This window comes from Hypomesus nipponensis, chromosome 26 (genome assembly GCF_054491055.1).
Source record: "Hypomesus nipponensis isolate SF chromosome 26, ASM5449105v1, whole genome shotgun sequence".
Lineage (NCBI taxonomy): Eukaryota > Metazoa > Chordata > Actinopteri > Osmeriformes > Osmeridae > Hypomesus > Hypomesus nipponensis.
The window spans coordinates 1,761,446-1,786,516 of NC_140386.1; the positions used below are offsets into that span (position 1 = coordinate 1,761,446).

Below are 25,071 nucleotides of genomic sequence, written 5' to 3' on the forward strand. Positions count from 1 at the left end.
GGTACTTACAGATCCGCAGTTTTGTCAGAAAAGGATTCCCTCAATACTTAGGGGAATGATGTCACATATTTATGCCCTAATAAATTCCATGCGTGTAGGCTCCTTAAACTCAATTAAGACACTTAATTGACAGGAGGACCTGGGGGAGGGGATCACTGAGGAACTCTGGGACAATGTTCTTGTCAATGTACACAAATCATCTATATGCGCAATCGTGCTCACTTTACCAAAGTTAGGTTTTCTAAAATGTATAAAGATATTGACCCAACTTGTGACAGATGTCAACAAGCTCCTACGAGCCATGTTCATATGTTTTGGTCTTGCCCCACTCTAGAATCTTTCTGGGTAGAAATATTTAGTTCATTGTCCAAGGTCATTGGGAAAGCAATTGATCCAAATGCCATGATGACGTTGTTTGGCGTAATTCCGCCCACACTTTCACTCTTCCTCAGAAAAATGCTTTATAGCTTTTGTCACTCTACTCTCCAGATGCTTGATCTTACTGCAGTGGAAATCTTCGGCGCCACCTTTGCATACCCTTTGGATAAGGAAAGTTTTTGGGTCTGTCAAATTGGAAAGAATTAAATGTATACTAAGGGGCTCACTGACAGCATTCAATAAAATATGGGACCCCTTCTTTAGATACGTTCAAAACTTGCATTTTCCAAATATAGAGTGATGCGTTTACTGATGTGTTATGACGGGCAGCAGACCACAGCTTTCTTTAAATTATATATATATATATATATATATATATGATTTGTATTTTTTTGTTTGCAGTGTTTGTTTTGTCCTGACAGTGCCCTGCTTTTGTTTTAACATTTGCATGTTTTGATCTCCTGTGCACTGTTCATTGTTTTGTGTACTTCATTGTTGGAAAATTTAATAAACAGATATATATATATTAGTGCTGTCAAACGATTAAAATATTTAATCGCGATTAATCGCATTAATGTCATAGTTAACTCGCGATTAATCACAATTAATCACACATTTTTATCTATTCTAAATGTCCCTGATTTCTTTTTGTCCCAATCTTTTTTCAAATTGTAATGCTCTTATCAACATAGAAAAGTGGTTCGGATTGCTTTGTGCAAATATTTTTTTTATTGAAATCAACATTGCAATCGCCTGGCTTTGACGAGGGGGCAGAGAATTCGCATCAGCTGTGTGCTTGGCCATCAAGTGGTATTTCAGACTGGACGTGCTGCGATGATAGCTCAGTTTACAACGACAAAACACGCAGATCACTGGTCTTGTCAATAGAACCATTTGGCTACTTTTTAAAAGCAAACTTTCCATTCAGAATCTTATTGGCATCCATTTCGGCATCTCGCGCTCGTCATCCACTCAAAACGTTAGCCTACTACCAGAGAATGTCTAATATCCGTAAACGGGCTCTGCTACTACTCTTTAGCCAGCTCGCAAGCCAAACGAGTGTTTGGCGTGCCTGTTGTTTTGTTTCCGGTCTAGCTAGATCCGGTGTGGTGTTGTAGTTTTTCTAACGTCGGTAGTTGTTGCAACAGCATGTGAAAAAAACTACAAAGTTTGCTAGGCCAAAAAGAGCGTTAATCGCACGATAAAATAATTGACGCCGTTAATTTGGGTTTGCGTTAACGCCGTTAATAACGCGTTAAACTGACAGCACTAATATATATATATATACAAAATAAAATTGGTCAAATTGGGGTGTGGCCTGTAGTGCCACCTTGTGTCTAAAGTGGCCCATGCTCCGTATGGTAGTTACTAATGCTCTGCATTCAACATGTCAAATGCTCTGTTTCAACATCCCAAATTTCACAACTTTTTACAGTACTGGTCATGGGGCTGCCATTGACTCCCATTACACAAGTAAAAAGCCAACAATAATAAAAGGTTTCCTCCCACCGGAGGAACCCTAATAATCACCAACTAATAACATGGAAATGAATGACAGATTGACGAAGGCACATTCATTTTCCAACATTGCCTTTGCTCCGGGCAAGAAGTGCCACCTAGCGATTATTATATGTCAGTATGAACGTCCCTGTCGGAAGACTCAGGGGTCATTTGACCGGCTCAGCACTTCTAGTGTTGAACAACCACACTACAAAACAAGATGTGAGAAAAATAATGAGAAAAATGAACACGTACCTAGCAGTTTCTACAACAACACGTGTGGCTTTGTGTGCGTTGGCAGAATCCAGTTCCATATTGACCCCTAGCTGCTTCAGCTGTTGTAGTGTGGCACTGAACACATGGTCCATGTCTGTGTGCTCTGAGCTTGAAGCTGGCTTCCAGCTGCCAGAGACGTAGTTTGAAGATGATCCACATGGAAAGCCTTCTGAGGACAGGCTGTGCCTTTCCAAGATAGAAGTACTTGAATATTCTATTGCTTCCTTCTGGAGCTCTTCGTTCACAGTGTCCTGGAGACGACTATTCACTTGGCCCTGGGATAGGAACATTTAACAAAAAAGATATATTTTTGCATAAAGAGATTCCAAACCAAAAGCTATTCCATACAAGGACACTTAAATATAGTAATGGATAAGTGATCAACTTCATGCTGAGGTTCTTTGAAATTACATTTCAAATGGGTTTCAATATTACAGCACACAGTCATTAATTTAAACACTAACCAAATTACTGAAACAAACATGTAAATATTAACAAGAGCTGAAGGTAACCTTACCAATAGCTGCTGATAAAACATGTGCTCATCCTTCAATTTTCTAGTATCTTGTCTGACAGGGATCTCTCTCTTTGGGGACAAGGGCTGGATGTACATGGAGGCACTCTCTCCCAACTTTGGGCTCTGGCAACAACTGCTTCCATGAACTACCCCATACCTGCAACAAACACACCAGCAAACATCTGGTAAAAATAAGTATAAAAGTTTAAAAGCCGGGTCGGCTGTGGCTCAGGGGGTAGAGGGTCTTCTGTTAATAGCAAGGTTGATGGTTCGGTCTCCAACTTTTCCAGGCCATGTGCCGAAGTGTCCTTGAGGAACACACTGAACCCCAAGTTGCTCCTGATGGGAAAGTTAGGGCAGCTATAGGCAGTTATGCCGCCGTCGGTGTAGGAGTGTGAATGGGTGAATAAGAGGCAAAAAAGGAAAAGCATGAGGCTTTATAAATGCAGTCCAACTACCATGAAATGTTGGCAAAAAACTTGCACGTTCTTGTCTTTTTTTTAAAAAGTGTGAATGTGTGAATAATTTTTATTAATTTTTTTACCAAGCACAGCACAAATCCTGAAATACCTTTCCTGAGTTAATCAGCCACACCAACTGATTCCCATAATATTACATTAAGCACAAACAACCTCAACGGCTAAATTACACCAAACTAAAGTTCTCAATTTTCTCCTCCAATGTTCTGAAACTAGGGCTGTGAAATGATAAAACATTTTAATCAAATTAATCACAGGTTTCTGTGGATTAATCATGATTAATTACATATTACCAATTTTACGAATTTTTGTCAATAGTGTGCGTCTTTGATTTTGCGGTACCTTGATGTTCGAGTCACCCGTTACCACTCGCAAAACTTTGGTGAACCCCTCGTCCTCAACAATATCAATCGGTCTACAGCTTTTTGCAATACATTTGGCAACTGTGCTAGTCACCTTGTCACAGGCAGACTTAGTGAGGGTCCTACACTGTTCAGTGAGGGTGGTTTGGCGCATTCTACTTGAACTCCCCTCGCATGCTTCATGTTGAGGTGGTATAGGTTACTTTAGGCTGGTATTGCTTTGGTGAAACGATAACATTCAGTCATTTAGCATTCAGTCATTTAGCAGACGCTCTTATCCAGAGCGATAACGTCTTCCCGCAGAGCAGGGCTCCAGACCAACTTTTTCTACTAGGAGCACAGTAGCCCCTGACTGAAAATTTTAGGAGCGCAAGCAGAAAATTAAGGGGCACACCTTATATTGACCTGCAATGCATTTATTTATGTAACTGGAGAGGGTACAATTCAGTGGCAAATTTAGATCCTTTTTAGGAGTGCTCAAGCACTCCTAATATTTTTTTAATATTTTCTTAAATATATTCTTTATTATCATTTGATGCTGGTAGTTCATGAAGAAAGGGACATCCTTAGTTTTTTAATTCAATATTTTGCATAATAATACATAAATGTATTAATTGTTATCCAGTGAAATTAGGGATTTATATTAGCAAGGGGGTTTACGTTTAGCACTTTTGCAAGGCACTGTATTCATGTCACATTCTCATTGGGGGCTGAGCACCCCTAAAGGTCTGATCCTAGAATCGCCCCTGCGACGCACCATATAAGCTTGAGTTTAAATACATTATTTAATGTGACATTACGTACTGTACATGCAAGTCTTAGCTAAATGACTTAAATGTATGATGCACTTTTCGATCAGTCCTCCGACACCACAACACGATACTTGCCGAGTATAACAGCGCAACAGCTCAAACACAGGCAGGGATACAGTAGCAACGCTAGTGCTAGCTAAATAAGTATTTAGCTGCTAGGCTCCATGACGCCGGGTAAGAAGGGCTCGTGAAACTGCTCACCAAAAGAACGAAGGGGCACCCGCTTGTCTGGCAGATTAAGACATGTTCGTAGGAACCTAGTGAATAATAGCCTCAACTTTCCTAGACTTTAAGCTACGGTACTAATGTAGAAGGAAAGCTGATATCGCCGTCTTACTAGAACGTCGTATCTACGCGTTGTTGCTAACGTGTGCTGACATTGTGCACACCCAATGAATTCAAAATTTGTAGGTCGCACATGCGCGAGTGCTTGTAAAAAATGCTCGCACTGTCTCAAAATCAGGTCGCAAAATGCGACCATTTGGTCGCAGTCCGGAGCCCTGCCGCAGAGTGTGCATATCACTTTGGTTTTATTGGATGTTCCATCTTAGTTTTTTTGGAACACAAACTTCTCATCCAGAAGTTGCAGGAATTGTGGTTTATTAAATGCGTTATTAGGTTAAATGCGTTAAACAAAAATAACGAATTAATCCTGTAATTTAATCATAACGCGTTATTTTTCACAGCCCTATCTGAAACATAAAAAAATCTACATAATTCATTGAGTCCCAGTGGCTCCAAGGACTACAGACCGGTGGCATTGACCTCCCACATTAATGAAGACCCTGGAGACTGGTGCTGGAACAGCTGCGGCACATGGTCAGTCCTCTCAGGTGGATGCCCCCATCGTGTCCTGGATTGTTGACTTCCTCACTGGCAGACCAGCAGAATGTAATGTATGAGCTAAAGAATGTCAAACATGTTGTGAGTTAAGCTAGACTGCAGTCTGTCTATAGTAGGCCGACATATCCACATTTTATAGTCGGCTGACAAGTTCGCGTTGTCCCCAGTCAAAAGTATACACAAACACACAAGGACATCAAACATTCAATGGTCAACTTTGATCCTATTATACTGGCAAAACATGTAGGGTTTTTCATTTATTGTCAAAACACGATATTGCAAAAATGGGAGTGACGTATAATTGTTTGGAAATTCTAGGCTATAGGGCTTACTTGATGTTAGCCTGTTGATGTTTTGCCTATTCAATTGAACAACTTTCAGAATGACAAGAAAGTGGCTAATATGTCCAAAATAATAAACTGGTTGTGAATGTGTATTTTGGTTTTATGTAGGCTATTATTTTACTGTAACATTGGGACTCCAGTTTCAAGTGTAGATAGCGGGTCACGTAAGGGCAGTATTGCATGTTAAAAAACTTGCATGCAACTTCAAGTTGCATTTGATAAATCAAGTAGGTGGCCTATCTACTACAACTAGCCTGACATTATTTAGAATAGCCTACGTTTTGTTTTACATCTACGGACTAAATGGAATAAATAGGATAATGTTGGGCACAGACTGCATTGTGCACATCATTTTAAAGCATAGATCGTAGCTTCTAGCTTAGAAGCCCCAAACATACACTTCTCTAATTTTTGCAATACTTGGACCATGCCCTGTCAATAAATAAACAATAACTGTTTTGCCAGGATACCTAGATCTATCAGACCCTTGAATGTTTATGAGACTATTTAAATATCTCCTTCTATAGAGCTACTGATCGCAAACTATAGTTTGAGTATCCACTAATTCGCCTTACATTGTCAAATTTCATTTTATTGGCTAATGATTCGTTTGACCCATGTTTGAATACATGCAAAAATGCTTTTATCTGCTTTACGAAACAAAGCTTATTTGCAATTGTAAATTATTACCGCTCTAAATCAGAAGGATTTTATTCGCCATGAGTGTTTGTACAAACAAGGAATTTACTTTGGCAGGGAGGTGCATACGTTAAACATATAGGAATATTGAAACTTAAATATGTGGACTAACTATACAAAGGGAGCAAAGTCTAGCTAATATTAAGGGGGGTCTAGCTAATAGTAAGGGGAATAAAATAAAAAATAAAATATAAGTAGTCATAATTTACAATCTAACCTAAAAAACAGATAGTGCAAATTGCAATGTGCAGGGTGTCATTGTGCAGCTTTTGGTTTAAGTCAGTGAGAGTCCTTGGCCTTGTTAAAGTGGCCAACAGCGGATGGGAAGAAACTGTTCTTGTGGCGTGAGGTTTTGGTCTTGATAGACCACAGCCTTCTTCCGGAGGGGAGTAGCTCAAACAGGGAGTGTCCAGGGTGGGAGGGGTCGGCCACAATCTTCCTCGCTCGCCTCAGGGACCTTGAGGTGTGCAGATCCTCAAGGGAAGGCAGATTGCAGCCGATCACCTTCTCAGCAGTGCGGATGATACGCTGCAGTCTGTTCTTGTCCTTGGCAGCAGCGTACCAGATGGTGATAGAAGAAGTGAGGATGGACTCAATGATGGCTGTGTAGAAGTGCACCATCATTGTCTTTGGCAGGTTGAATTTCTTCAGCTGCCGTAGGGAGTACATCCTCTGTTGTGCTTTTTTGGTGAGGGAGCTGATGTTCAGTTCCCACTTGAGGTCCTGGGAGAGGATGGTACCCAGGAAGCAGAAGGACTCCACAGCGCTGACTGGGGAATCACTCAGGGTGATGGGGGTGAATGGGGCTGTGTTCTTCCTGAAGTCCACAACCATCTCCACTGTCTTAAGAGCATTGAGCTCCCAAGTTGTTCTGGCTGCACCATGTCACTAGGTTGTCAGCTTCCCACCTGTAGTCAGACTTGTTCCCGTCAGAGATGAGCCCAATGAGGGTGGTGTCGTCCACAAACTTCAAGAGTTTGACAGACGGATGACTCGAGGTGCAGCTGTTGGTGTATAGGGAGAAGAGCAGAGGGGAAAGGACGCAGCCCTGAGGAGATCCGGTGCCGATGGACCGGGAGTCAGAGACTTGTGTTCCCAGCTTAACCCACTGCTTCCTGTCAGACAGGAAGTCTGTGATCCACTTGCAGGTGGAGTCGGGCACGTTCAGCTGGGAGAGCTTGTCCTGTAGCAGTGCAGGGATGATGGTGTTGAAGGCAGAGCTGAAGTCCACAAACAGGATCCTGGCGTAGGATGCTGGGGAGTCCAGATGCTGTAGGGTGAAATGGAGGGCCATGTTAACGGCATCATCCACAGACCTGTTGGCTCTGTAGGCAAACTGCAGTGGGTCCAGGAAGGGGTCTGTGATGGATTTGAGGTGTGCCAGCACAAGGCGCTCGAAAGACTTCATTACCACAGAGGTCAGGGCGACGGGTCTGTAGTCATTAAGTCCTGTTGGCCTTGGCTTTTTGGGCACAGGGATGATGGTGGAGGACTTGAGACAGGCTGGCACATGGCATGTCTCCAGGGAGGTGTTAAAGATGTTTGTAAACACAGGAGACAGCTGGTCAGCGCAGTGCTTGAGGGTGGCAGGAGAGACAGAGTCCGGCCCAGCTGCGTTGCGGGGGTTCTGCCTTTTGAAAAGTCTGTTAACTTCACCCTCCTGAATGGAGAGAGTCATCACTGTAAAGGGGGGGAGGCCACATGGATGGGAAGGGGTAGTTCAGGACTGTCCAATTGTCTTTCAAATCTGCAGTAGAACTTGTTCAGGTCGTTGGCCAGGCGGGAGTCGTTGGTGGAGTGGGGGGCTCTGGGTTTGTAGTTGGTGATTTGACTGAGCCCTCTCCAGACAGAAGCAGAGTCGTTAGCAGAGAATTGACGCATCAGTTTCTCAGAGTACAGTCGTTTAGCCACTCTCACCGCCTTGCTAAACCTGTTCTTCGACTCCTTGAATCTGTCTATCCCCACTCTTAAAAGCTTTCTCCTTCTCTGAACAACCTTCTCAGCTCTGCTGAGAACCAGGGCTTGTCGTTGTTGAAGCTCACCCTGGTGCTTGTTGGTATACAGCAGTCCTCACAGAAGCTGATGTATGATGTCACAGCCTCAGTGAGTTCATTCAGACTATTGGTAGCAGTCGTGAACATATCCCAGTCAGTACAGTCCAAGCACGCCCGCAGATCCTCCATAACCTCACTGGTCCACTGTTTTGATGTCCTCACAACAGGTTTACAGAGCTTTAATTTCTACCTGTATGCAGGAATCAGATGGACCATGGTATGGTCAGAGTGGCCCAGTGCTGCAGCAGGGATGGCGTGGTAGGCTCTACTGACTGTAGTGTAGCAGTGATCCAGTGTTCTCTTCTCTGGTTGGGCATTTAATGAATTGTCTGTATTTAGGGAGTTTGTGGCTGAGATTACCTTTGTTAAAGTCGCCGAGTACAATAACGGAATCCGGGTTTGCTCGCTCCACACTCAGAATCTGGTCCGCGAGCGTGCGTTGGGCCTCTTTAACCTGTGGACCCAGCGCCATGTAAACTCCGACCAAAATGAGCAACGCAAATTCTCGTGGCGAGTAAAAAGGTTTACAGATTATAAAAAATGATTCCAGATCCGGAGAACAATGTTGCAGAATCACTGCCACATCTACACACCAGCCACTGTTGATGTAGAAACAAATACCACCGCCTTTGGTTTTGCCAGAGAGTGCAGGGTCCCGATCGGCTCTCATGAGTTGAAAGCCTGCCAGATGTAAGGCGGTTTCCGGGATCCAATCGCACAGCCATGTCTCCGTGAAGCACAAAACCGAAGATGAAAGAAAGTCTCTGTTTTTCACCATCAGTAGCTGAACTTCGTCCATTTTATTGCACAGCGAACCTACGTTGGAGAGGAAAAAACTTGGAAGCACTGTTCGGACTCCACGTCGGCGTAGCCGAACTAGCGCTCCCGCTCGCTTTCCCCTTCTATGGCGTTTCACTGCATGAGCAAAGCGTAGCGCGGCACTGGCTAGAATTCCCACTAAATCTGCCGCTGGAAGCAGAAAAGTGGGAAATAAGTCCACAGGAGTTGTGGTCCTTATGTTCAGAAGTACTTCTCGTTAGAGAACCCCGGAAATCTTGGCAGAACACTGAATTAACAGACAAAACTAGACAAAACAGAGCGCACCTAGCAACCACGGCCGCCCTCACCGGCGCCATCTTTTCATAAAATAATGGGAATTGTCTACACAAATGTATGCTAAACAAATGCAGTTTGTATAATTAAATTATTGTTGTCATTTTGCACTTAATTATATAAAGGATATAATATTATATATGTGCAAGATGATAATTTAATTATACAAACTGCATTTGTATTTGTGCATTATGTATAAATAAACTATACATAAGGTATATTTATACACCATATATTAAACTTTGTCTGAATAACAGAAGACACACATACAGGAGCCCTTGAGACATCTGCTGATAGAAAAGAGAATTGCAGCCTTGGAATGTAGGAAAATAAAAGGCAGAATGCGCACCTGGCAGCTATTTAACAGTAAACAGGAATGAAATGACCTTAAATTAGCTTTTCCCAGTGTGGTTTTTTTAATTAAAAAATTGGTTGATAACACACACATCTAGGAAAAGTCAAGAAAGCAGTGTCCTGGAATTCGATTGAGTACGAAGATACCATTTTTCTATTTTCTCTTCACTTGCTCGACGAGCGATATCTGCAAAGCTTTAAAGGGTTTATTGATTGCGAAACCAATTCTATCTTGTCAGTTGAATAACAACATTTTGGTGGGTAAAATGGACATACAGTGAACCTCAAAGTCCATTTGACACCTCTTTCCTATCTAAATCTCACAACTTGAAACTGCAGCTGTAAAATGATCGGTTTTGAAAAAGCGTTATTTGTAACGTCAAAAATAAGGCATCACCTTTGTCATGCCCCATCATTTATACAGACCAGCCCTCTGGTGTTCTGGCCCAGGATCTCAGACACGAGTTTAGCTTTGCACTGCTCTGTGTACTTCCACGCGAACAACAAAGGAGAACATTTGAAAGTTTTTAAAGTATATTGAAAATGGACCATCGTAAATGCAGTCTTCCAGGCTGTACTGGGAATGCTGACACTTTTCATAATATTCCCAAGGAACCAAACACTCGACGGGCATGGTTGATGTTTTTCTATGAGAAGACCCCTATGAAGAACCTATGAAGTGAACACATTTATCCATTTGCTTGAACCATTTCACCTATGACAGTTTTGAATGAAATCCTTGGACAATTTAAAGGATTTGCTAAGCCGCGGTTGCTGAAATGAGGTGCTGTTCCAACCGTATGCTCAACACAAAAGCAAGCTGCAAGTATGATTTTGTCGCTAACAGTTAGCCTATTAGCAATACTAACGTCTCCTGCATCTAGCATAGGTAGAATGCTAAATATGTTTCTAAACAAATCAACAAACCTTACTTAGCAAATGACTCTAGCTAGACTAGCTGTAGTCGGCATAAGAAGGGAAGCTTCGGAAAAAGTAACCCAAATAGCGAATAGCAGTCTAGCCTATTGCTAACGCCTGTCTAGATGATCCATTTGAAAGAACTGGAGAAAGGCAGGTAGCTACTAGATACAGGATACGTTAGCACTGCTAATAACAGTTACCGACAGTGGTGTAGTCCAGGGTATACGCAGGTGTAGTCCAGGGTATACCCACTTATTTTTCAGTCAGCATTGCGTATACCCACTTCTCAATCACCGCTGGTGCGCATTATGTAGTAGTGGCTCAATGTCAATGGCTAGTATTCGATGCCTTCGCTGGTTAGATTGGTTAGGTTTTTCGCGCAAGAACTGATGATGAGCCAATCAGAGGCAGAGTAGGGAGGGTCTTAATAAGGGAGCAAAACAGTTTTAATTTACTTTGAATTCTTCGCTTTTACCAAAAAATTATGAACATGTAAAATGAAGCAAGCCATTCAAACAACTATTTCATTTCACAATTACAAACGTCCTCGCGAAACTAACGTTACCTCAGCCAGCGCAGCTACTAATATTGAGGCTACACCAGAGCTGTTAACCGTTAACGCTAGCTCCGTTAACATCAGCCCAATGCCCGTGCTCGCTCCGTTCCCCTCCCCCGTTGAAGAGGATGCCGACAGGGAAGGAGATGAAGACGTCAACAATGGTGGGTTTCACTTCTATATTATAAGATTTTTGTAGCACTCAGTAGCTCGGTAGTCATATATACTAACATAATAATAGTATAATACCAATGTTTTCTGTTTCGTGTTTTTTTATTTTTTTATTAGTGCTGTCAGTTTAACGCGTTATTAACGGCGTTAACGCAAACCCAAATTAACGGCGTAATTTTTTTTATCGCGCGATTAACGCTCTTTTTGGCCTAGCAAACACCGGATCTAGCTAGACCGGAAACAAAACAGGCACGCCACACACTCGTTTGGCTTGCGAGCCGGCTAAAGAGTAGTAGCAGAGCCCGTTTACGGATATTAAACATTCTCTGGTGGTTGGCTAACGTTACGTTTTGAGGGGATGGCGAGCGCGAGACGCCAAAATGGATTCTGAATGGAAAGTTTACTTTAAAAAAGTTGCCAAATGGTTCCATTGACAAGACCAAAGTGATCTGTGTGTTTTGTCGTTGTAATCTGAGCTATCATCGCAGCACGTCCAGTCTGAAATACCACTTGATGGCCAAGCACACAGCTGATGCGAATTCTCCGCCCCCTCGTCAAAGCCAGGCGATTGCAATGTTGTTTTCAATAAAAAAAAAATATTTGCGAGAAGCAATCCAAACCACTTTTCCATGTTGATAAGAGCATTAACATTTGAAAAAAAGAATGGGACAAAAATAAATCAAGGGACCTTTAGAATAGATAAAAATGCGATTAATTGTGATTAATCGCGAGTTAACTATGACATTAATGCGATTAATCGCGATTAAATATTTTAATCGTTTGACAGCACTATTATTTATACTTTTTAAATTGAGTAATTTCTGAATCTAGTGGTGCTAGTTAGCTATGATAGCGAACACAGTCATGGCAATGAACACAGCACACCTCAATGAGACAGAAAGACATTTGGAATAGATATTTGGAATATACATTAATTATTGGCTGTGATCCATATTTATTACTTTCAACTTTATTTTGTCCTTTAAAATATGGTAAGCGTCTGCCCCAACATTCTTTTCCCGACATTTACATTTATCTTGTACACAAAATCCATCCCCACCAGATAGCTAGAAGGCTTTTCAAGAGCACAGCTAGCTAGCTGCTAGGTAGGCCTACTACACAATCTGAAGATCAGTTACTGTTCTTCACTACTGTAGTGACTAGCTAACGTTAGCTAACTTAAAACCCTTTCCTGCCGGACCATTCAAATATGGGAAATAAAACTAATGGTTCCCGCCTTAATATCTACGGCCAGATACTCATGACAACTTAAGCTCAAAGCACATATCATTAGTTAGGCTAGCATTGTTTATCCTCGATTTTAGCAGATTTATGTGAAACTTTCTAAAACAACATGAACTAGCTAGATTATGTACACTTTAAGCTAAATGTACATGCCTTTTTATATCCAATAATTCAGTCACTTTTGTTCTTCTTTTAGACATCAATAATGACTGGCCTGACCCGTGGACTGTCAAACAAAAAGAGGATTTTAAATCCAAGAACCCTTGGTTGGGATCCAAAAACAAAAAACTGGTTAAGTTTAGGTATATTGTTAATTTGGGTAGCTTCTGAAACAGTGGACACACATTAATATTGTGTGTGTGTGTACTTGTATGTATTGTATGTATGTATTTTGGAGAAATGGACCGATCATACATACATACAGCTGTGGATACAGTAGTTGCATTGTTTGTTTATTAGTGCTGTCAGTTTAACGCGTTATTAACGGCATTAACGCAAACCCAAATTAACGGCGTCAATTATTTTATCGCGCGATTAACGCTCTTTTTGGCCTAGCAAACTTTGTAGTTTTTTTCACATGCTGTTGCAACAACTACCAACGTTAGAAAAACTACAACACCACACCGGATCTAGCTAGACCGGAAACAAAACAACAGGCACGCCAAACACTCGTTTGGCTTGCGAGCTGGCTAAAGAGTAGTAGCAGAGCCCGTTTACGGATATTAGACATTCTCTGGTAGTAGGCTAACGTTACGTTTTGAGTGGATGACGAGCGCGAGATGCCCAAATGGATGCCAATAAGATTCTGAATGGAAAGTTTGCTTTTAAAAAGTAGCCAAATGGTTCTATTGACAAGACCAGTGATCTGTGCGTTTTGTCGTTGTAAACTGAGCTATCATCGCAGCACGTCCAGTCTGAAATACCACTTGATGGCCAAGCACACAGCTGATGCGAATTCTCTGCCCCCTCGTTAAAGCCAGGCGATTGCAATGTTGTTTTCAATTAAAAAAATATTTGCACAAAGCAATCCGAACCACTTTTCTATGTTGATAAGAGCATTAAAATTTGAAAAAAGATTGGGACAAAAAGAAATCAGGGACATTTAGAATAGATAAAAATGTGCGATTAATTGTGATTAATCGCGAGTTAACTATGACATTAATGCGATTAAATATTTTAATCGTTTGACAGCACTATTGTTTATGCTTCACAGGATGTCTGGTCTGTAGCAGAGTGAACTCCATTGCGATCAACAAGTAGCAAGGTGTATCACTTTCAAGAGAATGGATGAACTTTGAAATTCAAGTGTCTTCTCAGGCAAGTAGAGAAACAAGTCTGTCAGCCTTGAGAAATAAGGTCATGAAACATGCTTTGTCCAAGGCACACACTCAAGCTGTGAAGGTGGAAGAACAACAGAAAGAAGCGGCTATTGAGAATGCAGTGGGGGTTATGACTGAGTCCTACATGGAAGAAACCAAAGCTGTCTTCCCAACAGCCTACCATTTGGCCAAAAAAGAACAGACCCTTTTCTGACCATGAGAGCCTCATTGAGCTGCAGGAACTGAATGGTGTAAAGATGGGCTCAATACTTCATTCACGTTACAGTGCAACACAAATAATACATCATGTTGCCAGTGAGACGCAGACCAAAAATGTCAGTAGCATAATAGCATCATCGATGCAGTTGATGAGGTAACGGGTGTCAATCACTTTTTTATGCAGAAAATATTAATGCAGAAGCTATATTCTCTGTATAGTATCTCAAACAAAAATGAACGTGAACTCAAAGATGCAGCAGCTGAAGTAGGCTCACAACTTCTTCGCATTGGCAGAGTCTTGGATGTATGCTGGGTGGCCAGTAGCTTTTGTACAGTTCGTGCTGTTTGGACATCCCTGGGGGGTCTTGTGCAGCACTTTAAGAATGCATGTTCTGATGAAATAAGGTCCACTAAAGAGAAGCAAATGTACAGAGGTTTATTATATGTGTTAAAAGTCCTGAATTTATCTGTGACCTTGGGCTCATGTATGACACTCTCCATGAACCAAGTCTCCTGTCACAGGAGCTTCAAGCTCATTCTATAACTCTCCTCGGAGCAGAGCATCTGCTGAAACGCTCAATCAGAGTGATACAGTCATTCAAAGAGAGTCCAGGTGAAAAATACTGTGAGGCTTTAGAAGCAAAAGAGACTGGGGAGTATCGCTCTATAGCCTGGAAGGAAATGCAAAGCTGAAGTCAATCAATCCAGGCCAGTTCTTACAAAGATTTGTGAACCATCTTGAGCAACGCTTGTCTTTTTAAGATGAGGTTATCAAGGACTTCAGCATCCTTGATCAGAGTAAATGGCCATCAAACCCCAGCATTCGCCATGGTGAAGAACAAGTTAAGCGACTGTGCAAGCGATTTAACTTGTGCACAGACCAAGCACTGAATGGGATTCGAGACCTACTGGAAGAGCCCAATAGTGATCCCAAGGACCTAAAACCACTCATGAACTGTATGAAAACATTCCCTGTCAGCACAGCAGAGTGTGAGAGGAACTTTATCCTTATGAACAATATAAGCTCAGACAAGAGGGCTGTCCTACTGATCTCAAACATATCAAACTTGATGATGATTAATATCAACGGCCCCCCTACTTCCATGTTTGATCCTCAAAAGTATACGAGGACCTGGTTGAAGAGACACTGTGCTGCCTCTTCTATGCGTTCAAGGCAATGCGGTGTGAAAACCCCAGCAGAAAGCATGTCTGTCTGGAAAATACTGTGATATGAGCACTTATTTAGAAACCCAGCACTGGGTTGAGAGAGTTACTGTGGTTTTCATGGATATGTTGTAAAATATATATATTTGTATTAATTGTTCACTAGATATTGTTGTTTTGTAACAAATTGTTTTTAATATATTGTTGAATAATTTGAAGGATGATCAATATTTGTGGTGATGTTTATATATATCTCAAGCGATATGCTAAAATAGTGTTCAGCTGTTGAAAAACAAATATTTTTTAGGACTTTGCACTTTTGAGTTTATGTAATTGGTTTTGATGTGTGGGACAGTGTTAAATTAAATTGTGTTTTAAGTTAAATAAAAAATTGTGTTTTTAATTTAAAGTTAAACATGAACATGGATGTATGGTCAAATTCAGTCTTGATGTAATTTATTTCAAGAAATGTAAAAAAAAAAAAAAAAATCTCTGACTGTAAAACTCTATTTTAAATGGCTGAAAATACAGAAATGAGAAAATACCCACAAGCTGAAATTAATTTTAAAAATGTATGATTCACACAAAAGAGGGAGTGTGGAAGCTGAACTGCATCATCTCTTTGAAACATGCTACTGTAACGGTGCGTTCACACTGCAGCGGGGCGGGCAGAGCGGGGCGTCGTCTTCCAATTCATTTTCAATGAAACCAGGCGTTGACGCTCGCGTAGGGCATTGTGGGAAGGCAAGCGGGGCGTCGACACCCGCATAGGGCATTGTGGGAAGGCGAGCGGGGCGTCGAAAGTTGGATTCTCTCAACTTTGCTGGCGTTGGCCAATCGGGTTGGTTTCTTGTAACATAGCAACTGTTGGTAATGGTAAACATTTCTAGGTTTAACAATTTCAAGATGGAAGAGCAACTCATCGTATGTGTCTTCATACCCAGTATTGTATGATACGTCTATGTTCGATTACAGAGACTTGAACAAAACAAAAATGACACGTTGCTAACGTGTGTTGACGTGGTGACGTAGCTAGCAAAGGTTATCCTTCGCCCCCACAAAAACGTTGTAACCTCCTAAACTGTGCAACGGAACGTAAATCCAAATACAAGCAACTCAATCGAGACGAACATTTTGACACAGGCGTTGTCTATGTGGTCCAAATATTGACTGAGCCTTAGGGGGGCAAAAAGAATAATAATAATATATATGTGAGATAACAATGGTTGTGCCCTTGCCGAAGGCAAACCACACCCAATGAAACATACAGCAGTAGGGCTGATACAGGAAGACACGGCGACACTTTGTTGCAGAAGGATGATAGTGCACGTTTTGTCCGTGGACCATACAAAGATTAATAAAAAGAATCATGTAGACGTGTTTGAGTAATCGCATAACTATCTAGAAAAGGCTGTTACTGCGAAACAGCAGTGAGAATGCTGAAAACCTGAATGGGGATAGCTGACCATGCTAAAATAGCTGAACATTTTGAACATTTTCAGAAAGTTACAAGCTGAAGCTTCAAAGCGACCGAAAGGTATTTTAAATAGGGGCTAGAGCTGGACGAAGGCACAAAACTACAGAAAAGAGAAGAAAAATGCCAAACAAAGTGAAAAAATCTGAAAGAAGCGAAACAATGCATGAAAATGTGAACATTTAGCAAAAAAATATTTGCTGGAGTTTCAAAAGGCCTGAAATGTATGTTAGAAAGGACCTGCAGCAAGATGAAGGCAGAAAAGTACAGAAAAGAGGGAAAAAATGCAAAAGTACTGGCAGTTGGAAGATACTGCTGTGAAATGTATTTTTGAAAGGACCTGGAGCAAGATGAAGGCAGAAAACGGAAGAAAAGAAGAAAAATGCAAAACAAAAAGGGGAACATTTCAGAAAGATGAGCTGCAAGAAAATGTGAAAATTGAGCAGAAAACCAGTTGCTCAAGTCTGGGTTGAACGAATTTGAAGGTAAGAGGACAACACTGGAATGACTGGAACTTGCTGGAAAAACGTAGCAACCACTGGTCATTGCTAACAGACTGGCAACATTTCTAACCTAGAATCTCAAAACGGAGGAGAAACTAATCATGCTTTTCTGCACACCCAGTCCTGTTCAGACACTTAATTTAAGATTACATCAAAATAATAATTCTTAGTGCAGGTTTGCTGATGTTGTCGTTGTCCCTGGTGAGTTTTTTTATAATGAATAACAAGATCATGCTACATCTAACCAGCGTATTATTTCTTGCAAGTGTGTCAAAGTGGTATGTATTAACACCGTAGGCTTGAATAATAACCGAAGGCGTGAAGCTAGAGAGAGGATGCAATGGAAGATTTCCTACATAAGTATATCTACTACTTCAAATTGAACACGGAGAAGATATTTAGAGTAAAGACAAGTTACTTTACATCTGTGTTCAATATCATCAATTAAAAGTAAAAACTTTCCAGTTACGAAGCGTTTGTTCGTAGGATTAACTCCAGCTGCAGCAAACACTTAGCGTTAGCGTTACTGTACCCCAGCCCTGGTTTGGCTGTTCGTGACGGTCAGCTATGACAGTCGAGCCTCCGCGAGACTTGCTAAAATAAAAACGATCTAGCGAGATTATGTACACTTTGAGTTCAATGTACATACCTTATTTGGAAAATTTGGTCGATTGAGGAAAAAAAGTCTAACCGTTATTAGCCTAGTTATGGAGAGCCATCACGCTAGCTCGATTATGAGAAATGTAGCTAGAATCCACACCTCAAACAAGTTAACCTAGACGCAAAACTGCACGTCTAAAAAGTAAGGATATTTTCCGAGACCCAAGACTCTGCCGAAACCATTGATATCTTTGTGTCTGTGCGGTCAGAAATACAACTCTTTTGGCAGTTTCCAAAACGTCACCCAATTCTGCTTCCATGGTGCGTGTCTGTTTGGTTGCCACGGTGATGGCGCAGCTGTGATCGCTAACAAGCTGGGCAGAGAGAATCACAAATTTAGCTGGAATCCACACCTCAAACAAGTTAACCTAGACGCAAAACTATACGTCCAATCCAAAAAATGATATTTTCCGAGACCCTAGACTCTCCCGAAACCAGACATGTCCTTTATATGTCTATGCGGTCAGAAATACGACCCTACCAGCAGTTTAAAAACACGTCTACTTTCGAAATTCTCTGAAGAATTTTACCCACCTCTCCCTTGAAGTTAGTGAGAGAATTTGAAAGGCTGCTCTTGCTTCAAGGCTCATGGCTGAATATCTGTAAATGTGAGCTCTTTAGTAGTTACACTGGCTGAAAGAGGACAGGTTTTCCTACATTTTAAGGTATAACTTGTTTCTGTAAGTTACACTATATGAACATCAGAGGAATTTGTTTGACAATTTAGTTGAATATTAGAAAAAGAACAGCCAGCAGAGTGTGCCACTCTGAAAGTATGAAAGTAAGTGAAAGTATGCAAGACTAGTTAAAGGCCAAAAAACGGCAGAAGAACTAATAAGTTGGAACTAGAACATGCATTTCCTGCTGAAAATGTGTTGGAATGCTGAAATTAATTTTTTGAAATGGCTGAACACAGAAATGAGAAAATACCTGCAAGCTGAAATTAATTTTAAAAATGTGTGATTCACACAAAACCGGCAGTGTGGAAGCTGAACTGCATCAACAAAGCTAAGATCTTAAATAGCCTACAATGCGGGAGAAGCTGAACTGTTAAACAGAAGAAGAAGTAGGCTAGCTAGTCGTAACAAGAATATAATACTTTTAACAGCTAAGATTATAGTTGGGACAGTAATATCAGTAGCAAAATTAAGAGCCTAGATAAATGTAGAATCTGTGCTCTTCTAAACAATATCATGTTATTTTAGCCCGCCCTTGATTGGCTGTGAGGTTTAGGCATTAAGTGAGGAGTTTGCATGCATGCATATTGATATATAGTATAGCAATAGTCCATATTTCATTTCAATTTTGCAAAACAAAGAAGACATTCTCAATTTAAAAATGAAATAACGTAACTTATTTGAGCCAGACGAGCAATATTTACCTTCATAAATTCTTCACTTCCTCTGCCTCTGTAGAGCTAGTCGCCTGGCTAGAACTAGCTGTTGCTAGTGCCATACGTAGTAGCCTATAATTTAATTTAACGTCTTTAATGGTAAGAGACCGCGGCGCACAGGGATGGGTAATGAGCGTTGTTTAAGATCAAAATTACAATGCAACATACCAGCAGACACCTTAGATATGAGAGACCCCCTCAGATTTTTGACTGTTACTTTCATGGGAGCCAGTCCTCACTCTATGGGAGCTCGGCTCCCTCTGGCTACCACGTAATTCGAGCACTGATGAAAGGGAGCGAGCCAAACAATACAATTTTAAGCAGCCTAAAGAATGGGCCTACTAACGTTATCTCCATGACAACCAGGAAGACGCCAAGCCTAAAAGCACAAACGCCGGATTCAAAAATACTTTAAAATAAGCATAATACACTTTTCTTTTCAAGTGTTGTAGTACTTTTGTTTGGCCAACGTTACACACGCTAACATCGCCTAATCAGCTGTGCAGTTATAACTGATGCTTGTTGCCTTACGTAGGAAGAGTGGTGGGGACGGATCGGGGTCGCTAGGAATCTGGGGGGGACATTTCCCCCCCGTCCCCAGTGCCATCTGCGCGCATGTTTGAAAGGATTAACCATTACTTTTAAAGGGAGAATAATTTGCACAAAAACCTTAACATTTTAAAAAGTATAAAAGTGAGAAATACAAAAACACATCGCACACATCTTCTGAAGGAGCTGAGAGTTTTTTTGAAAAACAATTATTTTTTTTTTGCTGAAAATACAGAAATGAGTAAATACCCACAAGCTGAAATACATTTTTAAAATGTGTGAGTCACTCAAAAGAGGCAGTGTGGAAGCCACGGTGATGGTGCAGCTATGAATGCTAACACGCTGAGGACAGAGAATAACAGTATTTTAGCTAGAATCCACACCGTAAACAAGTTAACCTAGATGCAAAACTATACTTCCAATCCAAAAAATAAGGATTTTTTCAGAGACCCAAGACTCTGCCGAAACTAGAGATGTCCTTTATATGTCTGTGCGGTCAGAAATACGACTCTACCGGCAGTTTCTAAATCTGGATGTTTTTGCCTTTTCTGATGAATTGGTCACCAGATTTGCATTGGACTCTATGGGGCGAGAGTTGGACTTTGTCTCGCTTTTGTGGGGCTCTGAACAAATGTGTAAGTCTTTTGGATTCCACAGACAACTGTCTACGACCAGCACAAAATTAGCTATCTATTGATCTAAAAACGAAGCATGAAGAGCGAAAATTGTGGCAATGCTGGCAAACTAGAAATATGTTTTCAACGACATCTGACGCTACCCTCCACTCTAAGCGATTCAGTCTGCACTATAGACTTTCTCGTACAAACCCATGTAAATCTCAGAAACGTTTTGAAAAAGTAATGAAATATCAATGATATTGAAAAAAGTATTGAATAGATATAAAAAAACTGAATTATATAAAAATATTTTATGGTTTTGTCAACATTTTAACGTTTAAATGGTGGCTCTAGCTGAAAGATTGATGAAGAAGAAGGATTTGGAAGTTGAAGAAGTTTTAAGAAGTTTGAAAGGATTTGAAAGAAAACTCTATTGGAAAACCATGTAAAAAATATTATGAATATTGATTTATATTAATTCAACCATAAGAGGTACAAAGCTAAAAAGTCATAGCACCCATGGCCTGAAACTGCTGAATTTTTTGAAAGTTGAATGGTTTTAATAGCTGAAGATTTAAAGGGCGCTGAAAGGTGCCACGGAAGAAATAGAAGTTGAATAAAGATTCAAAGAACAATACTTTGAATGCTAAGGCAGCATTCCAACAATTAAATAATTACAGACTAACAACACAGAAATGAATGACAGATTGACAAAGGCAAGGTCAATTTCCGAGCAAGAAGTGCCATCAAGCGATCATTACGCTATGAGTAGGGGAAAAACAGCTTCGACTTCTAGTATTAACAAGAAACAAGGAAAATTCCTTAAAAATAGCTTTTCCCGGTGTGACAAAAAACATTATACTGGGTGACAAGACACAAATCTAGGATAAGTCAAGAAAGCTGGATCCTGGAATTTGATCAAGTGCAAAGATTATATATATATATATATATATATATACACATCTTCATTTGGATATATTCATTTTGGTGGCATATGCTCCCAAAATGGTACCAAAATTGAGCCTTTGTGCAATTAGTTCATTGTTGATATTGTAGTGTATGGCGTTTAGCAGCTTATGCCATCAACGCTTTTTTCTCTCCAGCTCAGAAAGGTAGCGTTACCTCTTTGTCTTCCATAGCTATTGGGCTTGAAATTGTGATTATCAAATATGCTCCTGAAATTGTATCTGTGCAACCTCTAAATATATGGGAGCATTTGTGCCAGTGCAAATAATTCTTATCGTGCAAAATTGTTATCTGTTTAAATTCAAAATGTTTGCTATTTAGCCTTCTACACAGTATGTGCCTGCTCTACCGTTCTATCCAATGTTACATTACCATTTAAACTTCTTCTTTACATTCTTCAATACAGATTTTAGATTGGTTTAAATTTGTCGTCAATACCTCCTTGTCACTGCGCTCCGTTGTCACATGACAGGGAGCTAACTCGTGCTCAAAATTTGAAGAGCTGAAAAAACAATGAGCATTTTTGGTGGGTGTGCCAAAAATGTTTCTGGTGCTAACATTAAAAAGTTAATTTCAAGCCCTGTAATGATAAAAACAATCACACCCTGTTTGAAGGCGCGAAAAAGTCTAGAATCTTTCAAGGGGGATTTCTCTTCTTGAGCAATTCAGGTTTACCAACATTCAGATTTGTTTCTTCAACTATTTTCATGTAAATCACTTCATTTGAAAGTTTACAATCTGCACTTTCATAATCATAATAATGAAAGGCAACACACAGGTATACCTCTCAAGATAGCAAAGCAGTATGCTAGAGGTAAGTGCAATGCTATTGTGTTAAGTGTTGGTAAGCCACCTTCCGAATGTTGTGATCTTGGTCAATGTAGAAGCAGTGTGCAAGCACCTTTGCATCAACTGGTTTGAAGGTGAACCTGACGCATGTTTCTCCTTCATTTCTTCAAGTATGTTGGCATCAGGGACATCAGGGTCAAAGTCTGCATGCCAGTCCTGCTGTGAGCACTCTTCATATGAAGGAACATCCGGGTCTCCCCAAAAAAGACTGTCACCTACAAATTGTGGGTGAACAATTAACATAGTGTTATCATACATTTAGCCTTTGAGGAAATAAATGTTTTCACAGAATATAACAGAATAACTTATTATAGATACTTTATTACCTAATTTTGTTAAAATGCAGACTATACATGACACTTATCTAACAACTTCACCTACACTTAAAAGTTGTGCATCACTACTTAACACTAGAAAACCTATATGACATATCTAAATATAGACATACATATATATACATATATATACATATATAGACATATATATATAGACATATATATATACATATATATACATATATATACATATATATACATATATATATATATAGACATATATATATACATATATATACATATATATATATATAGACATATATATATATATATATATATAGACATATATATATATATACACATAGCTAATTTAAGGCTATTTTGCTCATATTCTGGTTGAACATATTCATTCATTTTCATATTATTTAATCTATAGTATTTATTTTATATTGTATAGCTCTGTCAGTAGTTTATTTTATTTTGTTGTAACTTTTCTACATTTACTTTTTGTTCATTATAATGTTTACTGTATGCACCTGCCCACCAAAGTAAATTCCTTGTTTATGACCACGTACTTGGCGATTAAACAATTCTGTGTGAATTGCTGCCAGCTACGCATTCGGACATTACTTTCCGTCTTTCAAAGCTCCAATTTCACTTTGGGTTCCCTTGCACAAGTCCGTCATTCAGACAAAGATTGTATACCCTAAATATGATTTATTTATCTAACAAAATAAGTACAGTTTACATATAGCTTATAATTATGTGCAAAATTATGACATTATAATAGAACTGAATCTATGAAGTGCATTAGCTGCACTACAATGGGCATTTACGTGTAGACGTGAAGCGCAATTTTTGTGTCCTGACATAGCGGGATCAATAATTTTAATGGTAAAATGCAAGTATGTTTTGTAAAGTGGATAAAGAATAAGACATTTAGCATATATTGACACATGGGCAAAACCATCATTATTTGCAGGACAGTTTGCAACAATTTTGCTAATGGTAGGATAGTACCAGCTTTTTCCAGTATAACTATCTAATTAGACCATTGGATATTTATGATGTCCATGCGTGTGTATACTTTTGACCGTCGTTGAAATATTTATGTCAGGCTACTTCCTGCGACATCCTTTAGCCAATAAATTCAATTTGCTGAATGATTGAAGGGCTAGACAACAAACGTTCTAATTCAATAATTACCAACAACAAGGAAATTAATGACAGATTGACAAACAATCCGACATTGCCTTTGATCTACTGATCATTACGTGTCGGTAACAACGTCCCTGTCTGAAAACTCAAGGGTCATTTGACCCCTAACCATGCTATACGTAGTGAAAACCGGCTTGGCGTTTATAGTTTTAAGGATCAGGATTTGCAACGGACTCAAAAGTTAAATAACATACAAAGCTCTTAAAATACATTTCCAATAACAAATATAAATTAATTTAAGAATTTTGTAAGATTGATTTTGGCAAAATGAAAAATGATAATGCATTACTAAACAATGTCACAAGTACCTGTTTCTACTGCAATGTTAACTTTATTCAATGCAAGATGTGCTGGAAAAGTCTGATTGGTTTGAATGGCTGTCCCTTCTGTGGATGGCAATTGGCAGACTGGCTTCTCCTGACACTCTAGTAGTTTTCGGATCTGGTATGTGGAATAATTAGACAAACAAGTCAACAGTCAGTTAAGTATTAATTACACATAAAAGTCTTGACATAGTTAGGCAAATGTAGCATAACACAACATGTGTATGTGTTTATCAAATACTGATAATCTATCCTACCATAGCAGAGTTCAACTAGACAAATTATTATTTTACAAATAGGGATACCCATGCAATTTGTCAGGAATCAAGACTGAAAGATTGAGTTATTTTACAATATAGCTTTAATGCACACAGGACTGATGTGCAATACCTGAGAAGTTGACCAGAACACATTATGCAGCAAAAAAGATTTCCCTACAATTATGGTCCAACAATACTTATATATCCACCAGGGCTGTCAAAGTTAATCCAACAACTCTCAGTTTAACACGCTAAAAAAAAGTGCCTTTAACGCAAGTTTCTTTTTGACCCTGGGAATCACCTGTCGTGATATGACTTGGCCATATCTTACCATGTAGGAGGCTGTTTTCTCTCTCTGGGCATATTGTGCAAATGAAGCTAGCTGCCCTGTCGTCTGGAAATGTAGCAGCTGGCTTGGTTAAACAAATTAGAACCTGTATTGTTCAAAACTAAGGCCAATCTGTGGTTGCTTAAGTATCTGAAGTAAGTTCTATTGAAAGGTTTATTGATTGGCTTTTGTAAGGCTTCTGACAGTCATTACTCTGTTTTGCTGAGTAAGATTTGAATATTATGGAGAAGGATATTGTAGTATGAGACTACATGTCTTAAATATATTTTATATTCAAGAACAAGTCTAATTTTGTGGATTTTTATTATA

General features: G+C 39.8%; 1 protein-coding gene across 6 annotated transcripts in view; it reads right to left on the reverse strand.

Moving 5' to 3' along the window:
• Positions 1–25,071, reverse strand: part of stil (STIL centriolar assembly protein) — a 71,858-nt gene that overhangs the window by 5,530 nt on the left and 41,257 nt on the right. For all 6 annotated transcript variants that reach the window (XM_084692653.1, XM_084692651.1, XM_084692650.1 and 3 more), the window contains 4 exons: positions 24,139–24,271; positions 22,390–22,552; positions 2,672–2,828; positions 2,134–2,429 (listed from right to left, as the gene is read on the reverse strand). In XM_084692653.1, coding sequence (XP_084548779.1) covers positions 2,134–2,429; positions 2,672–2,828; positions 22,390–22,552; positions 24,139–24,271 — 749 coding nt within the window. The remainder of the gene's footprint in view (positions 1–2,133; positions 2,430–2,671; positions 2,829–22,389; positions 22,553–24,138; positions 24,272–25,071) is intronic.